The following is a 24,483-nucleotide window of genomic DNA, read 5'->3' as shown; positions in this document are numbered from 1 at the left end:
CCTTCCCAGTTTTTTTTTTATAACAGGTTTTCCGTTAGGCTGGTCCTGCGTGCTTTCTGTTCATTTTTTGGGGTTAACCTTCGGGTTGCCTGTTTATTTTTATCGGGTAGGATGATTTTTTTGTTTTCCTTATAATAGTTCCTGTGGGAACTTCTTTTTTTTCTGGGATCGAGGCTCGTTGTTTTGCTTCTAATGAAGTTGTTATAGCAACACGTTGGTTCCATTTCTTCCTCTCTCTGAGAGTAGAATTAGTCTGCTTGGAAGTTGTAACCCTGTTGCGGGCTGGCCCTGCTTGGATTCAGTTCTTCTGTCACGTGAATTTTTCAGACACGTGGCGTCCATCGGCCTAGCTGGTCTGGTAGGGGCGCCGATTTCTCACAATACTGTTGTGTTATTTTGCTTCTAGTTAAGCTTTTACCAGGACTTTCGGGTCTGAGTGGTTCTTGGGAGTGTTTTTCGTTTTTTTTTTTAGCCGTCTCTCGGGTGACTGGGTCAGAGAAATTACTGCGTCTCTCTCCGTGGTTCCCGCTTTTGGGGAGCTGGAGTATTACTTCCTTTGTGGTCCCGAAGGATAGAGGCCCTAGCACTTTTTTGTCTGCCAGTCAGGGTGGTTTTTAGTCTTTTGGAGGCTTTGGAATTTGTCCTTTTATCTCTGTTTCTCCTTGGGGACGGGTCACCTTCGGGGATCTGGATTCCCTTCGGGAGTTATTTTGTTCCTCTTCAGGACATCTGACAGTGTAGTCTGGTAACTCTGTTTCGGGGTTGTCCCTGGTGCTGGAAATGTTTTATTTTCTGTGTAGGTTCTAGAGGTCCTAATGACTCTTCTCATGTGGTTTAGGGATTGCTACTCAAGTGGCACCCACAACCATGTATTCTGCCGGAAAAATGAGAAGCACGGATCATCTGCTAGAAAGTGAATTTAATGGCTAAGCAATCCAAAAGAAAAATTACAAACAGTGTGTTGGAGGGTACATACCCTCAGGTAAAATACAGAGACAAATGCATTTGAACTGTTACCTCTGTATATGGTTGACACGTATTCTGCCCTCTGGTTTCTCCTGAGGGGTGTAGAGGTCTGCAGTGTTCTGTGGGTAACTTGTCCTCACTGTCCCCTCGTTTCTGGGGTTTGTGACTAGCTGGAAGGCTAGATCAGAATGCTATACTCTGAAGGTGCTCTGCATTGTGGTAACCTGGCTGGTTACAGTTTCGATCCACGGTGAGGTATGTTCAGCCTTACTTCCTTCGGGTGGTTTTACAAGGTGGCGCTTGATTCCCTGGTAGGGGATTAGCCGCGCTGTTCACGCACATTCGTGTTCATGTCACTTGGTTTACCATTTACTCTGGCGACTTTAGACGTCCTTTGCTACTTTTAGAGCATTGGTCCTCTGTGAGGGGGGTCTCTTCCCTTTGAATGGGACTTGAGCTCTTGTTATCCGGCTTCGTCCGGATGTTCCCTGGGAGGAGGTCTGTCGGCCTCTTGGACCAGGGATCATGTTGCTGCATGATGGTTTAGTTTAAACTTTTTTGGGACCCGGGGGGCTTATCCTGATCTTCCGGTTGTCGAGGAGTTGTTCTCGGCTTTTTCCTTTGGATCCTGCCATGGGATGCTACCGGATGTAAGATCTTAGGTCGGACCTGGGAGTTTCAGCGTTCCGGGTTCCTCGGCCTTCGTCCTTCTGGCTGTTTCTTTGGGCCAGCTTTTCTAGGAGCCGGGTAGATGCGGTACCCTGGGGTCAGCCGCCTCTTGTCCCTTGTCGGTGGCAGTTCCGGCCTAACAGGGGGATGGTTGCTGTGGCAAGGTTTTATTTCTGCGCCTGATAGGCGCGCTGACTCAATGGTATTTTTTCACTGAGGGACTCTTCTGTAATCTCCAGTGGAGTGACCTTGTTTTCTCCCAGTTTCTTCCTTTACATTCCTGTTCCTTGGGCGGGTGTCTTTCGATGTTCTCATTTCTGGGGGTTCCCTATCTCTCTTTCTCTCCTCTCTTCGAAGGTGTAGTTCCTTTGTGGGAGGTTGAACTGGATGTTTTTTCTTCGTTTCGGACAATGGTCGACTTCCGTTGTTCTTTCCTAACTGGGCTATGGCCCTATGTTGAGACTTTAGTTGGTTGGATCTCGTGCCTTCTCGAGTATCTCTAAATTAGAGTAGCTGTGTCTACTTTCCCATGTTGTGGGTCGGTCTTGGGTTACCTTGTTCCCCTGCTTCAGATCTGCCGTTGCTTGGGCTGGTCCGGCTGGGGGTACGATCTGAGACCTGTTGTTCGTCTGCAGGTCTTTAGGGGGCCAGTGGACTTTTGGTTAGTCCGGCGCCTTAGTTTACCTGGTGGGTGCCCCCTGTCTGGGAGGGTGGCCAATTTGGTATTTGCCTTGTTGACAGTTTAACTTGCGGATGTCTCAGATTTTTACCAAGGACGGTGAGTTTCTGGACTCAGGAATTTTTCACTGGGTTTCCTACTGTATCTTCATTACTCAGTTTTTTCTGAGTTCCGATGTCGAGTACTTGGTTTTCAGCTGTCATTTTCGATACTTCTGTACGATTTTTGGGCTCATCTTGTTTACAGGAGATTGTTCCTTTAAACGATCTTTATACCTTTTGGGTATACTGTTGGCTCCCTTATCCTTAACTTCTTTTTGAGGATTTAGGTGTTTGTATTAGTACAAGGAGTGTGGCACTGCCTACGGGGCAATGGTCCTTTTTGGAGGAGTGTTGGTTCAGTGAGTCTGCTTGAGATCTCTGGTCGGGCTTTTGGACTGTCTATGAGTCTGTGTCCTTGGGGTTTTTTTCACTCTTATTTTTCTGCCCGGCTCTGAAGAAGCGGGGTTTGGAATGGGTTGGGTTTTTCTGGCTTGGTGCCCTCAGAATGGGCCGCCTATTGTACCCTCCCGTTTTGACATTGTGTCCTCTATAGCTTAGGTATTGTTTTCCCAGAAGTAATGAATGCAGCTGTAGACTCTTTCCATTTAAGAAGAAAGACATAAATTATGCTTACCTGATAATTTTCTTTTCTTCTGATGGAAAGAGTCCACAGCTCCCCACCCGTAATTTTATGTGGGGCGTCCTTATTTTATTCTTCTGGCACCTTTCACCCTGTTATTTCTTCTACTGTTCCTTGTTCCTCGGCAGAATGACTGGGGGATGAGGGAAGTGGGAGGAGTATTTAAGCCTTTGGCTGGGTTGTCTTTGCCGCCTCCTGGTGGCCAGGTTCTTATTTCCCAAAAGTAATGAATGCAGCTGTGGACTCTTTCCATCTGAAGAAAAGAAAATTATCAGGTAAGCATAATTTTTGTTTTTTCTTTGCATGCATGTTTTTTTGTAGAGGATTCATATTCCACTTGGGGGTGTTTATGTAAAAATGTAGTGTTTTGCTTATCTTTTAATAAGATTCCTGCGGCTCCTGTTTAAATAATCTGTCTCTTAAAATGCAGGGGAGGGGGTGTCCCATCCTAACCTCATCGACAGTGTTAAACTGGGAGCTTACTGGGAGTAAGTTTTTAAAAGGTTTTATACTTGATTTTTAGATCAGTATAGCTGCAAATTCTTCTTTATAGTAGCGTCTATTACATGCAGTTATATGAAAATTGGTGATACTGTCCCTTTAAGCACATTGTACAGGATCTCAAATAACCCAACACGCTTTTCATCTTCTCTTATTTTTACGTTATTTTTCTTTTTTTGGGATCTTTCACCAAATAAAAATAAGTTATACATTCTGGTTTAAAGTGATAATGGGGTTTACCAGTTTAACAAATAAAGGGGACTGAAAAATAGCATTCTGCAGTGGGAGATTACTTAATGGCTGAAAATCCCCTCTATTTGTTCCACTGGTAAATCCTAGCGTTTCAAAAACGCAATGATTTACCGTTACTTTGATGCTTATTTTTTCTTTTCTTTTTGTTTCTTTTAGCCTTGATGGTGGTGAACTCTTCAGCAGAATCCAAGACAGAGGGGACCAGGCATTTACAGAGAGAGGTATGGATCACATAATCCCTGATATACAAGCATGTATGCAATTTTCCTGGTATGAACAAATTTTGTCTAATTCTTTAAAAAAAAAAAAAAAAATGTGGTTAGATTGCTCATTTATAAAAACACGAGCTTGTAAGTTTAGATATGACAACGACTTCTGTAATATAAAATGAGCAAACAATTTTATTATTAAAGGGACACAAAACCCACATTTGTTTCTTTCATGATTCAGATAGAGCTTGCATTTTAAGCAACTTTCTAATGTACTCCTATTATAACATTTTGTTTGTTCTCTTGCTATCTTTATTTGAAAAGCAGGAATGTAAGCATAGGAGCCTGCCCATTTTTGGTTCAGCACCTGGGTAGCGCTTGCTGATTGGTGGCTACATTTAGACACCAATCAGACGGCACTACCCAGGTGCTGAACCAAACATGGGCTGGCTCCTATGCTTACATTCCTGCTTTTTAAAATAAAGATAGCAAGAGAACAAAGAAAAAATTAATAGGAGTAAATTAAAAAGTTGCTTAAAGGGATAGTCTAGTGAAAATTAAACTTTCATTATTCAGATAGAGCATGCAATTTTAAGCAACTTTCTAATTGTATCCTGTAAGCTTAGGAGCCGGCCAATTTTGGTTCAGCACCCAGGGTAGCGCTTGCGGATTAGTGGCTACATTTAGACACCAATCGGCAAGCGCTACCCAGGTGCTGATCCAAAATTGGGCCGACTCCCAAGAGAACGAAGGAAAAATTATACTAGGAGTAAATTTAGAAAGTTGCTTAAAATTGCATGCTCTATCTGAACTATGTCCCTAGTCATAAAAAAAAAAGTAAAACAAGCTCCACTTTTTTTTTTTTTTTTTAAATTAAAGGAACAATAAACAGAAGTTTTCTCCAACATAGGTGTGTCCGGTCCACGGCGTCATCCTTACTTGTGGGATATTCTCTTCCCCAACAGGAAATGGCAAAGAGCCCAGCAAAGCTGGTCACATGATCCCTCCTAGGCTCCGCCTACCCCAGTCATTCTCTTTGCCGTTGTACAGGCAACATCTCCACGGAGATGGCTTAGAGTTTTTTAGTGTTTAACTGTAGTTTTTATTATTCAATCAAGAGTTTGTTATTTTGAAATAGTGCTGGTATGTACTATTTACTCAGAAACAGAAAAGAGATGAAGATTTCTGTTTGTATGAGGAAAATGATTTTAGCAACCGTCACTAAAATCCATGGCTGTTCCACACAGGACTGTTGAGAGCAATTAACTTCAGTTGGGGGAACAGTGAGCAGTCTCTTGCTGCTTGAGGTATGACACATTCTAACAAGACGATGTAATGCTGGAAGCTGTAATTTTCCCTCTGGGATCCGGTAAGCCATGTTTATTACGATTGTAAATAAGGGCTTCAAAAAGGGCTTATTAAGACTGTAGACTTTTTTTGGGCTAAATCGATTGATTATTAACACATATTTAGCCTTGAGGAATCATTTTATCTGGGTATTTTGATATAATAATATCGGCAGGCACTGTTTTAGACACCTTATTCTTTAGGGGCTTTCCCAAAGCATAGGCAGAGCCTCATTTTCGCGCCGGTGTTGCGCACTTGTTTTTGAGAGGCATGGCATGCAGTCGCATGTGAGAGGAGCTTTGATACTTAGAAAAGACTTTCTGAAGGCGTCATTTGGTATCGTATTCCCCTTGGGGCTTGGTTGGGTCTCAGCAAAGCAGATACCAGGGACTGTAAAGGGGTTAAAGTTCAAAACTGCTCCGGTTCCGTTATTTTAAGGGTTAAAGCTTCCAAATTTGGTGTGCAATACTTTTAAGGCTTTAAGACACTGTGGTGAAAATTTGGTAAATTTTGAACAATTCCTTCATGTTTTTTCGCATTTGCAGTAATAAAGTGTGTTCAGTTTAAAATTTAAAGTGACAGTAACGGTTTTATTTTAAAACGTTTTTTGTACTTGTTATCAAGTTTATGCCTGTTTAACATGTCTGAACTACCAGATAGACTGTGTTCTGAATGTGGGGAAGCCAGAATTCCTATTCATTTAAATAAATGTGATTTATGTGACAATGACAATGATGCCCAAGATGATTCCTCAAGTGAGGGGAGTAAGCATGGTACTGCATCATTCCCTCCTTCGTCTACACGAGTCTTGCCCACTCAGGAGGCCCCTAGTACATCTAGCGCGCCAATACTCCTTACTATGCAACAATTAACGGCTGTAATGGATAATTCTGTCAAAAACATTTTAGCCAAAATGAACACTTATCAGCGTAAGCGCGACTGCTCTGTTTTAGATACTGAAGAGCATGACGACGCTGATATTAATATTTCTGAAGGGCCCCTAACTCAGTCTGATGGGGCCAGGGAGGTTTTGTCTGAGGGAGAAATTACTGATTCAGGGAACATTTCTCAACAAGCTGAACCTGATGTGATTGCATTTAAATTTAAGTTGGAACATCTCCGCATTCTGCTTAAGGAGGTATTATCCACTCTGGATGATTGTGACAAGTTGGTCATCCCAGAGAAACTATGTAAAATGGACAAGTTCCTAGAGGTGCCGGGGCTCCCAGAAGCTTTTCCTATACCCAAGCGGGTGGCGGACGTTGTTAATAAAGAATGGGAAAGGCCCGGTATTCCTTTCGTCCCTCCCCCCATATTTAAAAAATTGTTTCCTATGGTCGACCCCAGAAAGGACTTATGGCAGACAGTCCCCAAGGTCGAGGGAGCGGTTTCCACTTTAAACAAACGCACCACTATACCCATAGAGGATAGTTGTGCTTTCAAAGATCCTATGGATAAAAAATTAGGTTTGCTTAAAAAGATGTTTGTTCAGCAGGGTTACCTTCTACAACCAATTTCATGCATTGTCCCTGTCGCTACAGCCGCATGTTTCTGGTTCGATGAGCTGATAAAGGCGGTCGACAGTGATTCTCCTCCTTATGAGGAGATTAAGGACAGAATCAATGCTCTCAAATTGGCTAATTCTTTCACCCTAGACGCCACTTTGCAATTGGCTAGGTTAGCGGCTAAGAATTCTGGGTTTGCTATTGTGGCGCGCAGAGCGCTTTGGTTGAAATCTTGGTCGGCTGATGCGTCTTCCAAGAACAAGCTACTTAACATTCCTTTCAAGGGGAAAACGCTGTTTGGCCCTGACTTGAAAGAGATTATCTCGGATATCACTGGGGGTAAGGGCCACGCCCTTCCTCAGGATCGGCCTTTCAAGGCAAAAAATAAACCTAATTTTCGTCCCTTTCGTAGAAACGGACCAGCCCAAAGTGCTACGTCCTCTAAGCAAGAGGGTAATACTTCTCAAGCCAAGCCAGCTTGGAGACCAATGCAAGGCTGGAACAAGGGAAAGCAGGCCAAGAAACCTGCCACTGCTACCAAGACAGCATGAAATGTTGGCCCCCGATCCGGGACCGGATCTGGTGGGGGGCAGACTCTCTCTCTTCGCTCAGGCTTGGGCAAGAGATGTTCTGGATCCTTGGGCGCTAGAAATAGTCTCCCAAGGTTATCTTCTGGAATTCAAGGGGCTTCCCCCAAGGGGGAGGTTCCACAGGTCTCAGTTGTCTTCAGACCACATAAAAAGACAGGCATTCTTACATTGTGTAGAAGACCTGTTAAAAATGGGAGTGATTCATCCCGTTCCATTAAGAGAACAAGGGATGGGGTTCTACTCCAATCTGTTTATAGTTCCCAAAAAAGAGGGAACGTTCAGACCAATCTTAGATCTCAAGATCTTAAACAAGTTTCTCAAGGTTCCATCGTTCAAGATGGAAACCATTCGAACTATTCTTCCTTCCATCCAGGAAGGTCAATTCATGACCACGGTGGATTTAAAGGATGCGTATCTACATATTCCTATCCACAAGGAACATCATCGGTTCCTGAGGTTCGCATTCCTGGACAAACATTACCAGTTCGTGGCGCTTCCTTTCGGATTAGCCACTGCTCCAAGGATTTTCACAAAGGTACTAGGGTCCCTTCTAGCTGTGCTAAGACCAAGGGGCATTGCTGTAGTACCTTACTTGGACGACATTCTGATTCAAGCGTCGTCCCTTCCTCAAGCAAAGGCTCACACGGACATTGTCCTGGCCTTTCTCAGATCTCACGGATGGAAAGTGAACGTGGAAAAGAGTTCTCTATCTCCGTCAACAAGGGTTCCCTTCTTGGGAACAATAATAGACTCCTTAGAAATGAGGATTTTTCTGACAGAGGCCAGAAAAACAAAACTTCTAGACTCTTGTCGGATACTCCATTCCGTTCCTCTTCCTTCCATAGCTCAGTGCATGGAAGTGATCGGGTTGATGGTAGCGGCAATGGACATAGTTCCTTTTGCACGCATTCATCTAAGACCATTACAACTGTGCATGCTCAGTCAGTGGAATGGGGACTATACAGACTTGTCTCCGAAGATACAAGTAAATCAGAGGACCAGAGACTCACTCCGTTGGTGGCTGTCCCTGGACAACCTGTCACGAGGGATGACATTCCGCAGACCAGAGTGGGTCATTGTCACGACCGACGCCAGTCTGATGGGCTGGGGCGCGGTCTGGGGATCCCTGAAAGCTCAGGGTCTTTGGTCTCGGGAAGAATCTCTTCTACCGATAAATATTCTGGAACTGAGAGCGATATTCAATGCTCTCAAGGCTTGGCCTCAGCTAGCGAGGGCCAAGTTCATACGGTTTCAATCAGGCAACATGACAACTGTTGCGTACATCAACCATCAGGGGGGAACAAGGAGTTCCCTGGCGATGGAAGAAGTGACCAAAATCATTCTATGGGCGGAGTCTCACTCCTGCCACCTGTCTGCTATCCACATCCCAGGAGTGGAAAATTGGGAAGCGGATTTTCTGAGTCGTCAGACATTGCATCCGGGGGAGTGGGAACTCCATCCGGAAATCTTTGCCCAAGTCACTCAGCTGTGGGGCATTCCAGACATGGATCTGATGGCCTCTCGTCAGAACTTCAAAGTTCCTTGCTACGGGTCCAGATCCAGGGATCCCAAGGCGGCTCTAGTGGATGCACTAGTAGCACCTTGGACCTTCAAACTAGCTTATGTGTTCCCGCCGTTTCCTCTCATCCCCAGGCTGGTAGCCAGGATCAATCAGGAGAGGGCGTCGGTGATCTTGATAGCTCCTGCGTGGCCACGCAGGACTTGGTACGCAGATCTGGTGAATATGTCATCGGCTCCTCCTTGGAAGCTACCTTTGAGACGAGACCTTCTTGTTCAGGGTCCGTTCGAACATCCGAATCTGGTTTCACTCCAGCTGACTGCTTGGAGATTGAACGCTTGATCTTATCGAAGCGAGGATTCTCAGATTCTGTTATCGATACTCTTGTTCAGGCCAGAAAGCCTGTAACTAGAAAGATTTACCACAAAATTTGGAAAAAATATATCTGTTGGTGTGAATCTAAAGGATTCCCTTGGGACAAGGTTAAGATTCCTAGGATTCTATCCTTCCTTCAAGAAGGATTGGAAAAAGGATTATCTGCAAGTTCCCTGAAGGGACAGATTTCTGCCTTGTCTGTGTTACTTCACAAAAAGCTGGCCGCTGTGCCAGATGTTCAAGCCTTTGTTCAGGCTCTGGTTAGAATTAAGCCTGTTTACAAACCTTTGACTCCTCCTTGGAGTCTCAATTTAGTTCTTTCAGTTCTTCAGGGGGTTCCGTTTGAACCCTTGCATTCCGTTGATATTAAGTTATTATCTTGGAAAGTTTTGTTTTTAGTTGCAATTTCTTCTGCTAGAAGAGTTTCAGAATTATCTGCTCTGCAGTGTTCTCCTCCTTATCTGGTGTTCCATGCAGATAAGGTGGTTTTACGTACTAAACCTGGTTTTCTTCCAAAAGTTGTTTCTAACAAAAACATTAACCAGGAGATTATCGTACCTTCTCTGTGTCCGAAACCAGTTTCAAAGAAGGAACGTTTGTTGCACAATTTGGATGTTGTTCGCGCTCTAAAATTCTATTTAGATGCTACAAAGGATTTTAGACAAACATCTTCCTTGTTTGTTGTTTATTCTGGTAAAAGGGAGAGGTCAAAAAGCAACTTCTACCTCTCTCTCTTTTTGGATTAAAAGCATCATCAGATTGGCTTACGAGACTGCCGGACGGCAGCCTCCCGAAAGAATCACAGCTCATTCCACTAGGGCTGTGGCTTCCACATGGGCCTTCAAGAACGAGGCTTCTGTTGATCAGATATGTAGGGCAGCGACTTGGTCTTCACTGCACACTTTTACCAAATTTTACAAGTTTGATACTTTTGCTTCTTCTGAGGCTATTTTTGGGAGAAAGGTTTTGCAAGCCGTGGTGCCTTCCATTTAGGTGACCTGATTTGCTCCCTCCCTTCATCCGTGTCCTAAAGCTTTGGTATTGGTTCCCACAAGTAAGGATGACGCCGTGGACCGGACACACCTATGTTGGAGAAAACAGAATTTATGTTTACCTGATAAATTACTTTCTCCAACGGTGTGTCCGGTCCACGGCCCGCCCTGGTTTTTTTAATCAGGTCTGATAATTTATTTTCTTTAACTACAGTCACCACGGTACCATATGGTTTCTCCTATGCAAATATTCCTCCTTAACGTCGGTCGAATGACTGGGGTAGGCGGAGCCTAGGAGGGATCATGTGACCAGCTTTGCTGGGCTCTTTGCCATTTCCTGTTGGGGAAGAGAATATCCCACAAGTAAGGATGACGCCGTGGACCGGACACACCGTTGGAGAAAGTAATTTATCAGGTAAACATAAATTCTGTTTTTTCCTTCTCTGTCAAACAGCACTGCTGTCACACATGCTTGTAGCATCTTCCCCTGTTCTCCTACATGAGAGCAATACAGGGGAACGTGCATTGAAGCACAGCTGTGATTTGAACACTTTTTATATATGGAGCAAAAGCTTTTTTTAATACACTTTCATGTTCCATTAAAGGGATATTAAACACTGTTAGATTTTTGCTCCAGTAGTTCATTTGTAACTCTGTCCCTGTGGCCTCAGAAGAGAACCGGCCTTTAAACCTGGAAACGCCAAGGTTACAACATGGCAACACCTGTTAATTTATGGATAAAAAAGTTTTTTATTTTATTGCTAAACAATGTCCCTGCAGACAATTAGCTTTAACAGGCTTACGCTTAATCTATTTAGGCTTATATTTTAACAAAAAAGAAATGCACACTGATGTGTAGCTAATTTTCAAAATGACATAATGTTTGCAATATTCACAAGCATTTCTTAATTTCATAGAGTTCTAAAGAGACCCCATTTAAAGTTTAAAAATGTTGCCCTGTTTGACTTTGTGGAGACGAATCACAGGCCATTTGTAAATTAACTCCTGCACTGATCTAAGCAAATACTGCATAGCAGGTAGCATGCAGCTTATTTAAGTGAAAAATGCCCTGCAGACTCAGCCCAAAAGAGAAATTTGCAGTGGTAATTTATGTGAAAACCAGGATAAATCAATGCTACATTTTCACTATTCATTTATAATGTATGTGACTTTTAAAGGGACAGTAAACGTAGGTTTTTGAATATAAATTTACTAAATGCCTAATGTAAATGACAGTATAGCATTCTATACTATTCTATATGCAATCTTACATGTATGGAGGTAAGTAACGCCGGCTGCCCAATACTTATATATACTTATATATACTTATATATCTCATATTATATATATTTTTTTACATGCTGCCTAATTCCTTCCAATCTCCTGTATATCGATCGTGCAGCTCCTTCAGTGGCGCGCGTTCTTTGACTACTGAAACACTGAATCGCTGTAGTTAAGTAACAGAGATCCAGACTTTAGCATAACCCTCTGCTTTTGCTATTGCGCAGTATTATTAGGCGGAGAGACAGACAGAAGCATGTGAACAAGCAATAATGGGAAGAACGTGGGCATTTTATAGCCCTTCCCATGTCATAAACTGAAAAAGAAAAGAAAACACTCCCAAAGCAGGAGTGGCTTGCTGTGCGATGAATGAAGACTTCATCAACAGTTATTCACTTTAAAACGTTATAACTTTTATTTGAAAAACTGAAATAGGTATATATTACACTATTAGAGTCTGCCTATATGTGAAATGTTAACCCCTTAAAGGGACATAATACTCATATGCTAAATCACTTGAAGCTGATGCAGTATAACTGTAAAAAGCTGACCGGAAAATATCACCTGAGCATCGCTATGTAAAAACGGAAGATTACCTCACAATTTCCTCAGCTTAGAAGAGCAAGTTCTGTGTAAAAAGTTATACTCCGTTACTGCCCAGCTGCAGGTAAAAAAAAAAAATAATGAAGAAATTAACAGCAGCCAATCAGCATCAACAGTGCTGAGGTCATGAATTCTTTTACTGTGATCTCATGAGATTTCACTTAACTCTTATGAGATTTCATTGTAAATTTCCTTACACTGAATAGGGTAATAACATGAGTGCACGAGGCTCAATCCTTTAGCTGTCCCGGTACAGACCTACTGATTTGCTGCTTAGAAGTCCTTTACAATGGGATGTGGCTACAGAGAAACTTTTGAGGTAAAATATCTTTCTTTTTTACATAGAGATGCTCAGGTGATATTTTCTTATCGGCTTTTTGCAGCTATTCTGCATCACTTTCAAGTGTTTAAACATTTGGGTATTATGTCCCTTTAAGCATTTCAGACAAAAACTTCCCCAAAAGACCAGAGCATTTTCAGCATGTTTGCCCTCACTACGTTTAAACAAAATAGAGCCTTTTTTTATGTTTACCTATCAAAACTATATATCTTTTTTTTTTTTTTTTTAGTATAGAACCCAAAGTGTTGATCTAGGCCCATTTTGGTATATTTCATGCCACCATTTCACCGCCAAATGCTATCAAATAATTTTTTTTTTTACTTTTTCACAATTTTAGGTCTCTCATCATGGCACAAATTGTTGTATATTCTTCTCTGGGATCTCCTTTGTTCAGAAATAGCAGATATATATGGCTTTGGCATTGCTTTTTGGTAATTAGGCCACTAAATGCAGCTGCACACCACACTTGTATTATGCCCAGCAGTGAAGGAGTTAATTAGGGAGCTTGTAGGGTTAATTTTAGCTTTAGTGTAAAGATCAGCCTCCCACCTGACACATCCCACCCCCAGAACCCTCCCTGACCCCTCTCAAACAGCTCTCTTCCATCCCCCACCCCACAATTGTCACTGGCAGACTAAAAAAGAAAAAAAAAAAGCCTTTATTTCTTTTACAAGATATGACGAGTCCACGGATTTCATCCTTACTTATGGGATTACGCCTCCTGGTCAGCAGGAAGTGGCAAAGAGCACCACAACAGAGCTGTATATATAGCTCCTCCATTTCCTCCCACTCCAGTCATTCTCTTTGCCTGTGTTAGTGATAGGAAGAGGTAAAGTGAGGTGTTAGTTTAGATTCTTCAATCAAGAAGTTTTTTATTTTAAAATGGTGCCAGTGAGTACTATTTTTCTCAGGGAGAAATTGTCCGTCAATAACTTCCCAAGAGGAGTGGAGACATTTTATTTTCTACCCTGATGTTGATGATCTTAGCAAACATTATCTAAGATCCTGCTGGTTCCCACAGAGCAGTTGAAGGTAGTGTAAGGAAACATCTTCAGTGTGGAGAACTGTGTCATGCTACAAGCAGCATTGAGGTATGTTCAGTCATTTGTTTCTGGGGAGACTTGATACATCAGAACAGGCTGACATTATTCCCTAACTGGGGAGGGGTAGTCAGTATGCACTATAGGAGAAATGGTGTACCTGGAATTCCCTTTTATTTTGATTATTTAATAGTGTGTTTGGTGTTTCACTTTAAATATACTGTGTGGGCTGACGCTGGGAGATGCAGTTTGCTGCTTAAGGGCTGTCGTTATTATGTCTTTATAACTGGCTTAGCAGAGAACAATGTTCAATGAAGTTGCGCTTTTATTATGTAAACGGTGTGTATCAGTGGGGCACATGGCGATTTTTAGTATAAGTTGGAAAACAGACATGTTGTTTTGTCTTCCCATGCGGGTCTCAGTACGGCTTGAGTTACGCCCACGGTGGACGGGGCCTAATTTCGTGCACTCAGCCGCGCAGTATTCTTCTGGATCGGCAGCAAGGTCCTGAGGCTCCGGTGGGGCCTAAGTCAGTTTGTACTCGTAGGGTACAGAGAGACTTGGGAGCGCTACTCAAGGAGGATCAGTGTGATCTGAGGGCAGGTAGGCGCCACAGCAGAGCTGTGGCGACTTAGCAGGGGCCTGATGTGTGATAAAAATTGATTAAAATTGACAAAAATTGATATATAACTTATCCAAGCAAACGGAAGCAATATTGTTAAGTTAATTTGGGCACATAAAGGCACTTTTTATTGTTGCAAAAGTTATTTTGGCTGATTGCAGAAAAATTAAGCTTTTATTATTTAAAGGCGCAGTACATTTTTTTTAATTCAAAATTTTTGTCTATGTAATTGACTTCAGAGCTCAATATTATTGCTATTGCTAGTCTGTTTAACATGTCTGAACTTCAGGAAATACTTGTTCTATGTGTTTAGATGCCATTGTGGAACCCCCTCTTACTTTTTGTCCCTCATGTACTGAGAGGGTCTTACAATGTAAAGAACAGATTTTCTTCAATGCAAGTATGTCTAAGGATGCTTCTCAGACTGATGAGAATCAGGGTATGCCGCTACTTTCTCCCCAAGCGTCACAACCTTTAACGCCCACTCAAGCGACGCCGTGTTCTTCAACCGCATCCACTTCTTTTACTTTGCAGGATATGGCTGCAGTTATGTCATCTACCCTTACAGAGGTTTTATCTAAGTTGCCAGTGTTACAGGGTCAACACAGCAGAACAGAAGCCAATCCGAATCCTGCAACTTCTGATGCTTTGTTGGCTATTTCCGATGTACCCTCACAGGGATCTGAATTGGGGGTCAGGGAACATCTGTCTGAGGGGGAACTTTCCGACTCGGGAAGTGTGTTACCTCAGGCGGACTTGGACGTCATGTCCTTCAGAGTTAAGCTTGAACAACTGTTACTTCGGGAGTTTTTAGCGACTCTGGATGACTGTGACTCTATTATGGTACCACCAGAGAAATTGTGTAAGATGACAAATACTTAGAGGTGCCTGCTTACTCTGATGTTTTTCCGGTTCCTAAGAGAATCTCGGAAATTATTACGCGGGAATGGGAAGGACCGGGTATCCCGTTCTCACCTTCTCCTAACTTAAAGAAAATGTATCCCATATCTGACACTGTCAGGGACTCTTGGCAAACAGTCCCTAAGGTGGAGGGAGCTATATCTACCCTGGCTAAGCGTACAACTATTCCTATTGAGGACCGTTGTGCTTTCAAAGACCCTATGGATAAAAAATGGAGGGTCTTCTAAAGAAGTTATTTATTCATCAGGGTTTCCTTTTACAACAGACGGCCTGCATTGTGCCAGTTACAACTGCGGCGGCCTTCTGGTTTGACGCCTTAGAGTCTCTTAAGACTGAGACTCCTTTTAGAGGAAATTTTAGATAGAATTAAGGCTCTTAAGATGGCTAATTCTTTTATTACGGATGCCGCTTTTCAGATTGCCAAGTTGGCTACTAAGAATGCCAGATTTGCCATTTTAGAGCGTTATGGTTAAAGTCTTGGTCTGCTGATGTGTCATCTAAGTCAAAGCTTTTGGCTATTCCTTTCAAAGGAAAAACCCTATTCGGGCTTGACTTGAAAGAAATAATTTCTGACATTACGGGAGGTAAGGGTCATCTCCTACCTCAGGATAAAGTAGCTAAACTGAGGGGTAAACAAAATAATTTTCGTTCCTTTCGGAATTTCAATGGAGTCCCCGTTTCTTTTTCCGCTAAACAGGAAGGCAATTTTGCTCAAGCCAAGTCCGTCTGGAGACCCAACCAGGCTTGGAACAAAGGTAAACAACCCAAGAAGCCCGCTGCTGCTTTCAAGACAGCATGAAAGGGTGCCCCCCGATCCGAGACCGGATCTAGTAGGGGGCAGACTTTCTCTCTTTACCCAGGCTTGGATAAGAGATGTTCAGGACCCCTGGACACTGGAAATCGTGTCCCAAGGGTATCAACTGGAATTCAAAAATTCTCTCCCAAGGGGGAGGTTTCTTCTTTCACGATTGTCTGTAGTCCAGATAAAAAAAGAGGCGTTCTTACGTTGTGTGAAAGACCTCTCTTGTATGGGAGTATTTTGTCACGTTCCAATAATGGAACAGGGGCAGGGGTTTTACTCAAATCTTTTTGTGGTTCCCAAAAAAGAGGGAACATTCAGACCCATTTTAGATCTCAAGAGTCTAAACAAGTTTCTCGGAGTCCCATCCTTCAAGATGGAGACTATTCGAACAATTCTACCATTGATCCAGGAGGGTCAATATATGACTACCGTGGACTTCAAGGATGCATATCTTCATATTCCTATCCACAAAGATCATCACCAGTTCCTAAGGTTTGCCTTCCTTGACAAACAGGACTCACGGGTGGAAGGGGAATCTAGAAAAGAGTTCACTAATTCCACAGACAAGGGTTCCCTTCTTGGGAACTCTAATAGATTCCATAGCCATGAAAATTTTCTTGACAGAGGTCAGAAAGTAAAAGATTCTGAATACATGCCGAGCCCTTCAGTCCAATCCTCAGCCATCAGTGGCTCAGTGCATGGAGGTAATTGGATTGATGGTGGCGGCAATGGACATCATTCCGTTTGCTCGTTTTCATCTCAGACCTCTACAACTGAGCATGCTCAGGCAGTGGAATGGAGATTATGCAAATTTGTCTCCTCAGATCTGGATCAGGAGACAAGAGACTCTCTTCTTTGGTGGTTGTCACCAGATCATCTGTCCCAAGGGACGTGCTTCCGCAGACCCTCATGGGTGATAGTGACAACGGACGCCAGTCTACTAGGTTGGGGTGCAGTCTAGAATTCCCTGAAGGCTCAGGATGTGTGGACTCGGTCGGAGTCTCTACTTCCAATCAATTTTCTGGAATTGAGAGCAATATTCAATGCGCTTCAGGCTTGGCCTCAGTTGGTTTTGGCCAAATTCATCCGTTTTCAGTCGGACAGCATCTAGACTGTGGATTACATCAATCATCAGGGAGGAACAAGGAGTTCCTTAGCGATGACAGAAGTATCCAAGATAATTCGGTGGGCGGAGGTTCACTCTTGTTATCTGTCATCAATCTACATCCCAGGAGTGGACAACTGGAAAGCGGACTTTTTAAGCAGACAGACGTTTCATCTGGGAGAGGGGGAACTCCATCCGGAGGTCTTTGCCACCCTGATTCTCAGATAGGGCAGACCGGAATTGGATCTGATGGCGTCTCGTCAGAATGCCAAGATACGGATCTAGGTCTAGGGATCCTCGGGCCGAACTGATAGATGCCTTGGTCGTTCAACCTAGCTTATGTGTTTCCACCGTTTGCTCTCCTTCCCCGGGTGATTGCACGGATCAAACAGGAGAGGGCTTCGGTAATTCTAATCGCGTCTGCGTGGCCTCGCAGGACTTGGTATGCCGATCTGGTGGACATGTCCTCTCTGCCGCTGTGGAAGCTTCCATTGAGGCAGGACTTTCTCATTCAGGGACCCTTCCATCATCCGAATCTAGTTTCTCTGCAGCTGACTGCTTGGAGATTGAACGCTTGATTTTATCTAAGCGGGGGTTCTCTGATTCGGTCATTGATACTTTGATTCAGGCACGTAAGCCTGTCACTAGAAAGATCTACCATAAGATATGGCGTAAATATCTTTATTGGTGCGAATCCAAGGGCTACTCATGGAGTAGAGTTAGGATTCCCAGGATTTTATCTTTTCTCCAAGGATTGGAGAAAGGGTTATCAGCAAGTTCCTTAACGGGACAAATTTCTGCTTTGTCTATTTTACTACACAAGCGTTTGACAGATGTTCAGTCTTTTTGTCAGGCTCTGACTAGAATCAAGCCTGTGTTTAGACCAATTGCTCCACCCTGGAGTTTGAATTTAGTTCTTAAAGTTCTTCAAGGGGTTCCGTTTGAACCCATGCATTACATAGATATTAAGTTGTTATCTTGTAAGGTTTTATTTTTGGTTGCTATTTCTTCTGCTTGTAGAGTTTCTGAGCTTTCAGCGTTACAAATATCTTATTTCTCTTGTTAAGTGTAGTCAGTCCACGGGTCATCCATTACTTATGGGATTATATCTCTTCCCCAACAGGAAGTTGCAAGAGGATCACCCAAGCAGAGCTGCTATATAGCTCCTCCCCTCACATGTCATATCCAGTCATTCTCTTGCAACCTAACTAAAGATAGATCGTTGTGAGAGGTCTGTGGTGTTTTTAAACTTAGTTTATTTCTTCAATCAAAAGTTTGTTATTTTAAATGGCACCGGAGTGTGCTGTTTGTTTCTCAGGCAGCATTAGAAGAAGAATCTGCCTGCGTTTTCTATGATCTTAGCAGACGTAACTAAGATCCACTGGCTGTTCTCGCACATTCTGAGGAGTGAGGTAACTACAGAAAAGGGGAATAGCATGCAGGGCCCCCCTGCAAACGAGGTATGTGCAGTAAATTATTTTTCTAAGCAATGGAATTGACAGAAATTACTGCTGATACCAATGTAATGTAAGTTCAGCCTTAAATGCAGTGGTAGCGACTGGTATTAGGCTGAGGAGTGTGTGTACACTGAAGTATTTTTCTAGGGAATGGAATTTGACTCAGAAAATACTGTTAATACTGAAGTAATGTATGAGCCTTAACTGCAGTAAAAGCGACTGGTAGCAGGCTTATTAATAACACTTCATAGCTTTTAAAATGTATGTTCAAAACGTTTACTGGCATGTTAATCGTTTTTTGTGAGGTACTTGGTGATAAAACTTATTGGGGCATGATTTTTACCACATGGCTAACTTGTGTTTCTGCATAGAAACAGTTAACTGAGCTTCCCCACTGTTGTAATATGAGTGGGAGGGGCCTATTTTAGCGCTTTTTTGCGCAGTAAAAATTCAGTCACAATCTTCCTACTTCATCCTCCATGATCCAGGACGTCTCTAGAGAGCTCAGGGGTCTTCAAAATTCATTTTGAGGGAGGTAATCAGTCACAGCAGACCTGTGACAGTGTGTTTGACTGTGATAAAAACGTTAATTATTAAATTGTTATCCGTTTTTGGGTATTAAGGGGTTAATCATCCATTTGCTGGTGGGTGCAATCCTTTGCTAACTTAATACATTTACTGTGAAAATTTGGTTGCTATAACTAATTTGGTTCATTGTTATTTCAACTGTGACAGCTTTTTGTGCTTCTTAAAGGCACAGTAGCTTTTTTTATATTGCTTGTAAATTTATTTGAAAAGTATTTTCCAAGTTTGCTAGTCTCATTGCTAGTCTGTTTAAACATGTCTGACACAGATGAATCTGTTTGTTCACTATGTATGAAGGCCAATGTGGAGCCCCATAGAAGGTTGTGTACTAAATGCATTGATGTAACTTTAAATAATAGTCAGTCTTTACATGCAAAGAAATTATCACCAGACAACGAGGGGGAAGTTATGCCGACTAACTCTCCTCACGTGTCAGTACCTTCGCCTCCCGCTCAGGAGGTGCGTGATTTTGTGGCGCCAAGTACATCAGGGAGGCCCTTACAAATCACTTTGCAAGACATGGCTACTGTTATGACAAGAAGTATTATCTAAATTGCCAGAATTAAGAGGCAAGCGTGATAGCTCTGGGTTAAGGACAGAGCGCGCTGATGATGTGAGAGCCATGTCCGATACTGCGTCACAATTTGCAGAACATGAAGACGGAGAGCTTCATTCTGTGGGTGACGGATCTGATCCAGGGAGACTGGATTCAGAGATTTCTAATTTTAAATTTAAGCTTGAGAACCTCCGCATATTGCTAGGGGAGGTATTAGCGGCTCTGAATGATTGCAACACGGTTGCAATTCCAGAAAAATTATGTAGGTTGGATAGATACTATGCGGTACCGGTGTGTACTGACGTGTTTCCTATACCTAAAAGGCTTACAGAGATTATTAGCAAGGAGTGGGATAGACCCGGTGTGCCTTTTTCCCCTCCTCCCATATTTAGGAAAATGTTTCCTATAGACCCCACCACACGAGACTTATGGCAGACGGTCCCTAAGGTGGAGGGAGCGGTTTCTACTTTAGCTAAGCGTACCACTATCCCGGTGGAGGATAGTTGTGCCTTTTCAGATCCAATGGATAAAAAATTAGAAGGTTACCTTAAGAAAATGTTTGTTCAACAAGGTTTTATCTTACAGCCCCTTGCATGCATTGTGCCTGTCACTGCTGCGGCGGCGGCATTCTGGTTTGAGTCTCTGGAAGAGGCCATTCGCACAGCTCCATTGGATGAAATTATGAACAAGCTTAAAGCACTTAAGCTAGCTAACGCATTTGTTTCTGATGCCGTCGTACATTTAACCAAACTTACGGCTAAGAACTCCGGATTCGCCATCCAAGCACGCAGAGCGCTATGGCTTAAATCCTGGTCAGCTGACGTGACTTCTAAATCTAAATTGCTTAATATTCCTTTCAAAGGGCAGACCTTATTCGGGCCCGGCTTGAAAGAAATTATCGCTGACATTACGGGAGGTAAGGGCCATGCTCTACCTCAGGACAGGGCCAAATCAAAGGCCAAACAGTCTAATTTTCGTGCCTTTCGTAACCTCAAGGCAGGAGCAGCATCAACTTCCTCCGCTCCAAAACAGGAAGGAACTGTTGCTCGTTACAGACAGGGCTGGAAAACTAACCAGTCCTGGAACAAGGGCAAGCAGGCCAGAAAACCTGCTGCTGCCCCTAAGACAGCATGAAGAGAGGGCCCCCTATCCGGAAACGGATCTAGTGGGGGGCAGACTTTCTCTCTTCACCCAGGCTTGGGCAAGAGATGTCCAGGATCCCTGGGCGTTGGAGATCATATCTCAGGGATATCTTCTGGACTTCAAAGCTTCTCCTCCACAAGGGAGATTTCATCTTTCAAGGTTATCAGCAAATCAAATAAAGAAAGAGGCGTTTCTACACTGTGTACAAGACCTCTTACTAATGGGGGTGATCCACCCAGTTCCGCGGACGGAACACAGGCAGGGATTCTATTCAAATCTGTTTGCGGTTCCCAAGAAAGAGGGAACCTTCAGACCAATCTTGGACTTAAAAATCCTAAACAAATTCCTAAGAGTTCCATCATTCAAAATGGAAACTATTCGAACCATCCTACCCATTATCCAAGAGGGTCAGTACATGACCACTGTGGACTTAAAGGATGCCTACCTTCACATACCAATTCACAAGGATCATTATCGGTACCTAAGATTTGCCTTCCTAGACAGGCATTACCAGTTTGTAGCTCTTCCCTTCGGGTTAGCTACGGCTCCAAGAATCTTTACAAAAGTTCTGGGCTCACTTCTGGCGGTACTAAGACCGCGAGGCATAGCGGTGGCTCCGTACCTAGACGACATTCTGATACAAGCGTCAAGTTTTCAAACTGCCAAGTCTCATACAGAGATAGTTCTGGCATTTCTGAGGTCGCATGGGTGGAAGGTGAACGTGGAAAAGAGTTCTCTATTACCACTCACAAGGGTTCCCTTCCTAGGGACTCTTATAGATTCTGTAGAGATGAAAATTTACCTGACGGAGGCCAGGTTATCAAAACTTCTAAATGCTTGCCGTGCCCTTCATTCCATTCCACCCCCGTCAGTAGCTCAGTGCATGGAAGTAATCTGCTTAATGGTAGCGGCAATGGACATAGTACCTTTTGCGCGACTGCATCTCAGACCGCTGCAATTGTGCATGCTAAATCAGTGGAATGGGGATTATTCAGATTTGTCCCCTCTACTAAATCTGGACCAAGAGACCAGAGATTCTCTTCTATGGTGGCTTTCTCTGCCCCACCTGTCCAAGGGGATGACCTTTCGCAGGCCAGATTGGACGATTGTAACAACAGACGCCAGCCTTCTAGGTTGGGGCGCAGTCTGGAATTCCCTGAAGGCTCAGGGATCATGGACTCAGGAGGAGAAACTCCTCCCAATAAATATTCTGGATTAAGAGCAATATTCAATGCTCTTCTACCTTGGCCTCAGTTAGCAACTCTGAGGTTCATCAGATTTCAGTCGGACAACATCACGACTGTGGCTTACATCAATCATCAAGGGGGAACCAGGAGTTCCCTAGCGATGTTGGAAGTCTCAAAGATAATTCGCTGGGCAGAGTCTCACTCTTGCCACCTGTCAGCAATCTACATCCCAGGCGTGGAGAACTGGGAGGCGGATTTTCTAAGTCGCCAGACTTTTCATCCGGGGGAGTGGGAACTTCATCTGGAGGTCTTCGCTCATCTGATTCATCGTTGGGACAAACCAGATCTGGATCTCATGGCGTCTCGCCAGAACGCCAAGTTTCCTTGCTACGGATCCAGGTCCAGGGACCCGGGAGCGGTGCTGATAGATGCTCTGACAGCCCCTTGGGTCTTCAACATGGCTTATGTGTTTCCACCATTTCCGCTGCTACCTCGACTGATTGCCAAGATCAAACAGGAGAGAGCATCGGTGATTCTGATAGCGCCTGCGTGGCCACGCAGGACCTGGTATGCAGACCTAGTGGACATGTCGTCCTGTCCACCATGGTCTCTGCCTCTGAGGCAGGACCTTCTAATTCAGGGTCCTTTCAACCATCCAAATCTAATTTCTCTGAGGCTGACTGCATGGAGATTGAACGCTTGATTCTATCAAAGCGTGGCTTCTCGGAGTCGGTTATTGATACCTTAATACAGGCTAGGAAACCTGTTACCAGAAGAATTTACCATAAGATATGGCGTAAATATTTGTATTGGTGCGAATCCAAGAGTTACTCATGGAGTAAGGTTAGGATTCCTAGGATATTGTCTTTTCTACAAGAGGGTTTAGAAAAGGGATAATCCGCTAGTTCGTTAAAAGGACAGATTTCTGCTCTGTCTATTCTTCTACACAAGCGTCTGGCAGAAATTCCAGACGTTCAGGCTTTTTGTCAGGCTTTGGCTAGGATTAAGCCTGTGTTTAAACTTAGTTCTTAACGTCCTGCAAGGCGTTCCATTTGAACCCCTTCATTCCATTGATATTAAGCTGTTATCTTGGAAAGTTCTGTTTTTGATGGCTATTTCCTCGGCTCGAAGAGTCTCTGAGTTATCTGCCTTACATTGTGATTCTCCTTATCTGATTTTTCATTCAGACAAGGTAGTTCTGGGTACTAAACCTGGGTTCTTACCTAAGGTAGTTTCTAACAGGAATATCAATCAAGAGATTGTTGTTCCATCATTGTGTCCTAACCCTTCTTCAAAGAAGGAACGACTTTTGCATAATCTGGACGTAGTCCGTGCCCTGAAGTTCTATTTGCAGGCAACTAAAGATTTTCGTCAAACTTCTTCCCTGTTTGTCGTTTACTCTGGACAGAGGAGAGGTCAAAAGGCTTCGGCTACCTCTCTCTCTTTTTGGCTTCGTAGCATAATACGTTTAGCCTATGAGACTGCTGGACAGCAGCCTCCTGAAAGAATTACAGCTCATTCTACTAGAGCTGTGGCTTCCACCTGGGCCTTTAAAAATGAGGCTTCTGTTGAACAGATTTGCAAGGCTGCGACTTGGTCTTCACTTCACACTTTTTCATAGTTTTACAAATTTGACACTTTTGCTTCTTCGGTGGCTATTTTTGGGAAAAAGGTACTTCAGGCAGTGGTTCCCTCCGTTTAAAGTTCCTGCCTTGTCCCTCCCTTCATCCGTGTACTTTAGCTTTGGTATTAGTATCCCATAAGTAATGGATGACCCGTGGACTGACTACACTTAACAAGAGAAAACATAATTTATGCTTACCTGATAAATTTATTTCTCTTGTAGTGTAGTCAGTCCACGGCCTGCCCTGTCTTTTAAGGCAGATCTAAATTTTTAATTAAACTCCTGTCACCACTGCACCCTATGGTTTCTCCTTTCTCGTCTTGTTTCGGTCGAATGACTGGATATGACATGTGAGGGGAGGAGCTATATAGCAGCTCTGCTTGGGTGATCCTCTTGCAACTTCCTGTTGGGGAAGGGATATAATCCCATAAGTAATGGATGACCCGTGGACTGACTACACTACAAGAGAAATACATTTATCAGGTAAGCATAAATTATGTTTTTCCATTCTGATAAGGTGGTTTTACGTACCAAACCTGGTTTCCTTCCTAAGGTTGTTTCTAATAAGAATATTAATCAGGAAATTGTTGTTCCTTCATTGTGTCCTAATCCTTCTAAGAAGTAGCGTTTGTTGCATAACTTGGACGTGGTCTGTGCCCTGAAGTTTTACTTGCAGGCGACTAAAGAATTTCGTCAATCATCTTGTTTATTTTTTATTTTTTCTGGAAAGCGTAGGGGCCAGAAAGCTATGGCTACCTCTTTCTTTTTGGCTGAAGAGTATCATCCATCTGGCGTATGAGACTGCTGGACAGCAGCCTCCTGAAAGAATTACGGCTCATTCCACTAGGGCTGTGGCTTCTTCATGGGCATTTAAAAACCGATGCTTCTGTTGAACAGATTTGCAAGGCTGCAACTTGGTCGTCTCTTCACAC

At 43.4% G+C, this 24,483-nt stretch overlaps 1 protein-coding gene across 1 annotated transcript in view; it reads left to right on the top strand.

Annotated features, from left to right (window-relative positions):
• The window catches only part of MAPKAPK2 (MAPK activated protein kinase 2), a 228,942-nt gene that overhangs the window by 145,351 nt on the left and 59,108 nt on the right, over positions 1-24,483 (top strand). Inside the window, exon 3 of the mRNA XM_053706589.1 lies at positions 3,905-3,969. Within this exon, the coding sequence (XP_053562564.1) occupies positions 3,905-3,969 (65 nt within the window). The remainder of the gene's footprint in view (positions 1-3,904; positions 3,970-24,483) is intronic.

The sequence above is a fragment of the Bombina bombina genome, chromosome 3 (assembly GCF_027579735.1).
Source record: "Bombina bombina isolate aBomBom1 chromosome 3, aBomBom1.pri, whole genome shotgun sequence".
Taxonomy (NCBI): Eukaryota; Metazoa; Chordata; class Amphibia; order Anura; family Bombinatoridae; genus Bombina; species Bombina bombina.
Note: the sequence above shows the minus strand (reverse complement) of the source record. Positions and strands in the feature narration are given on the sequence as shown.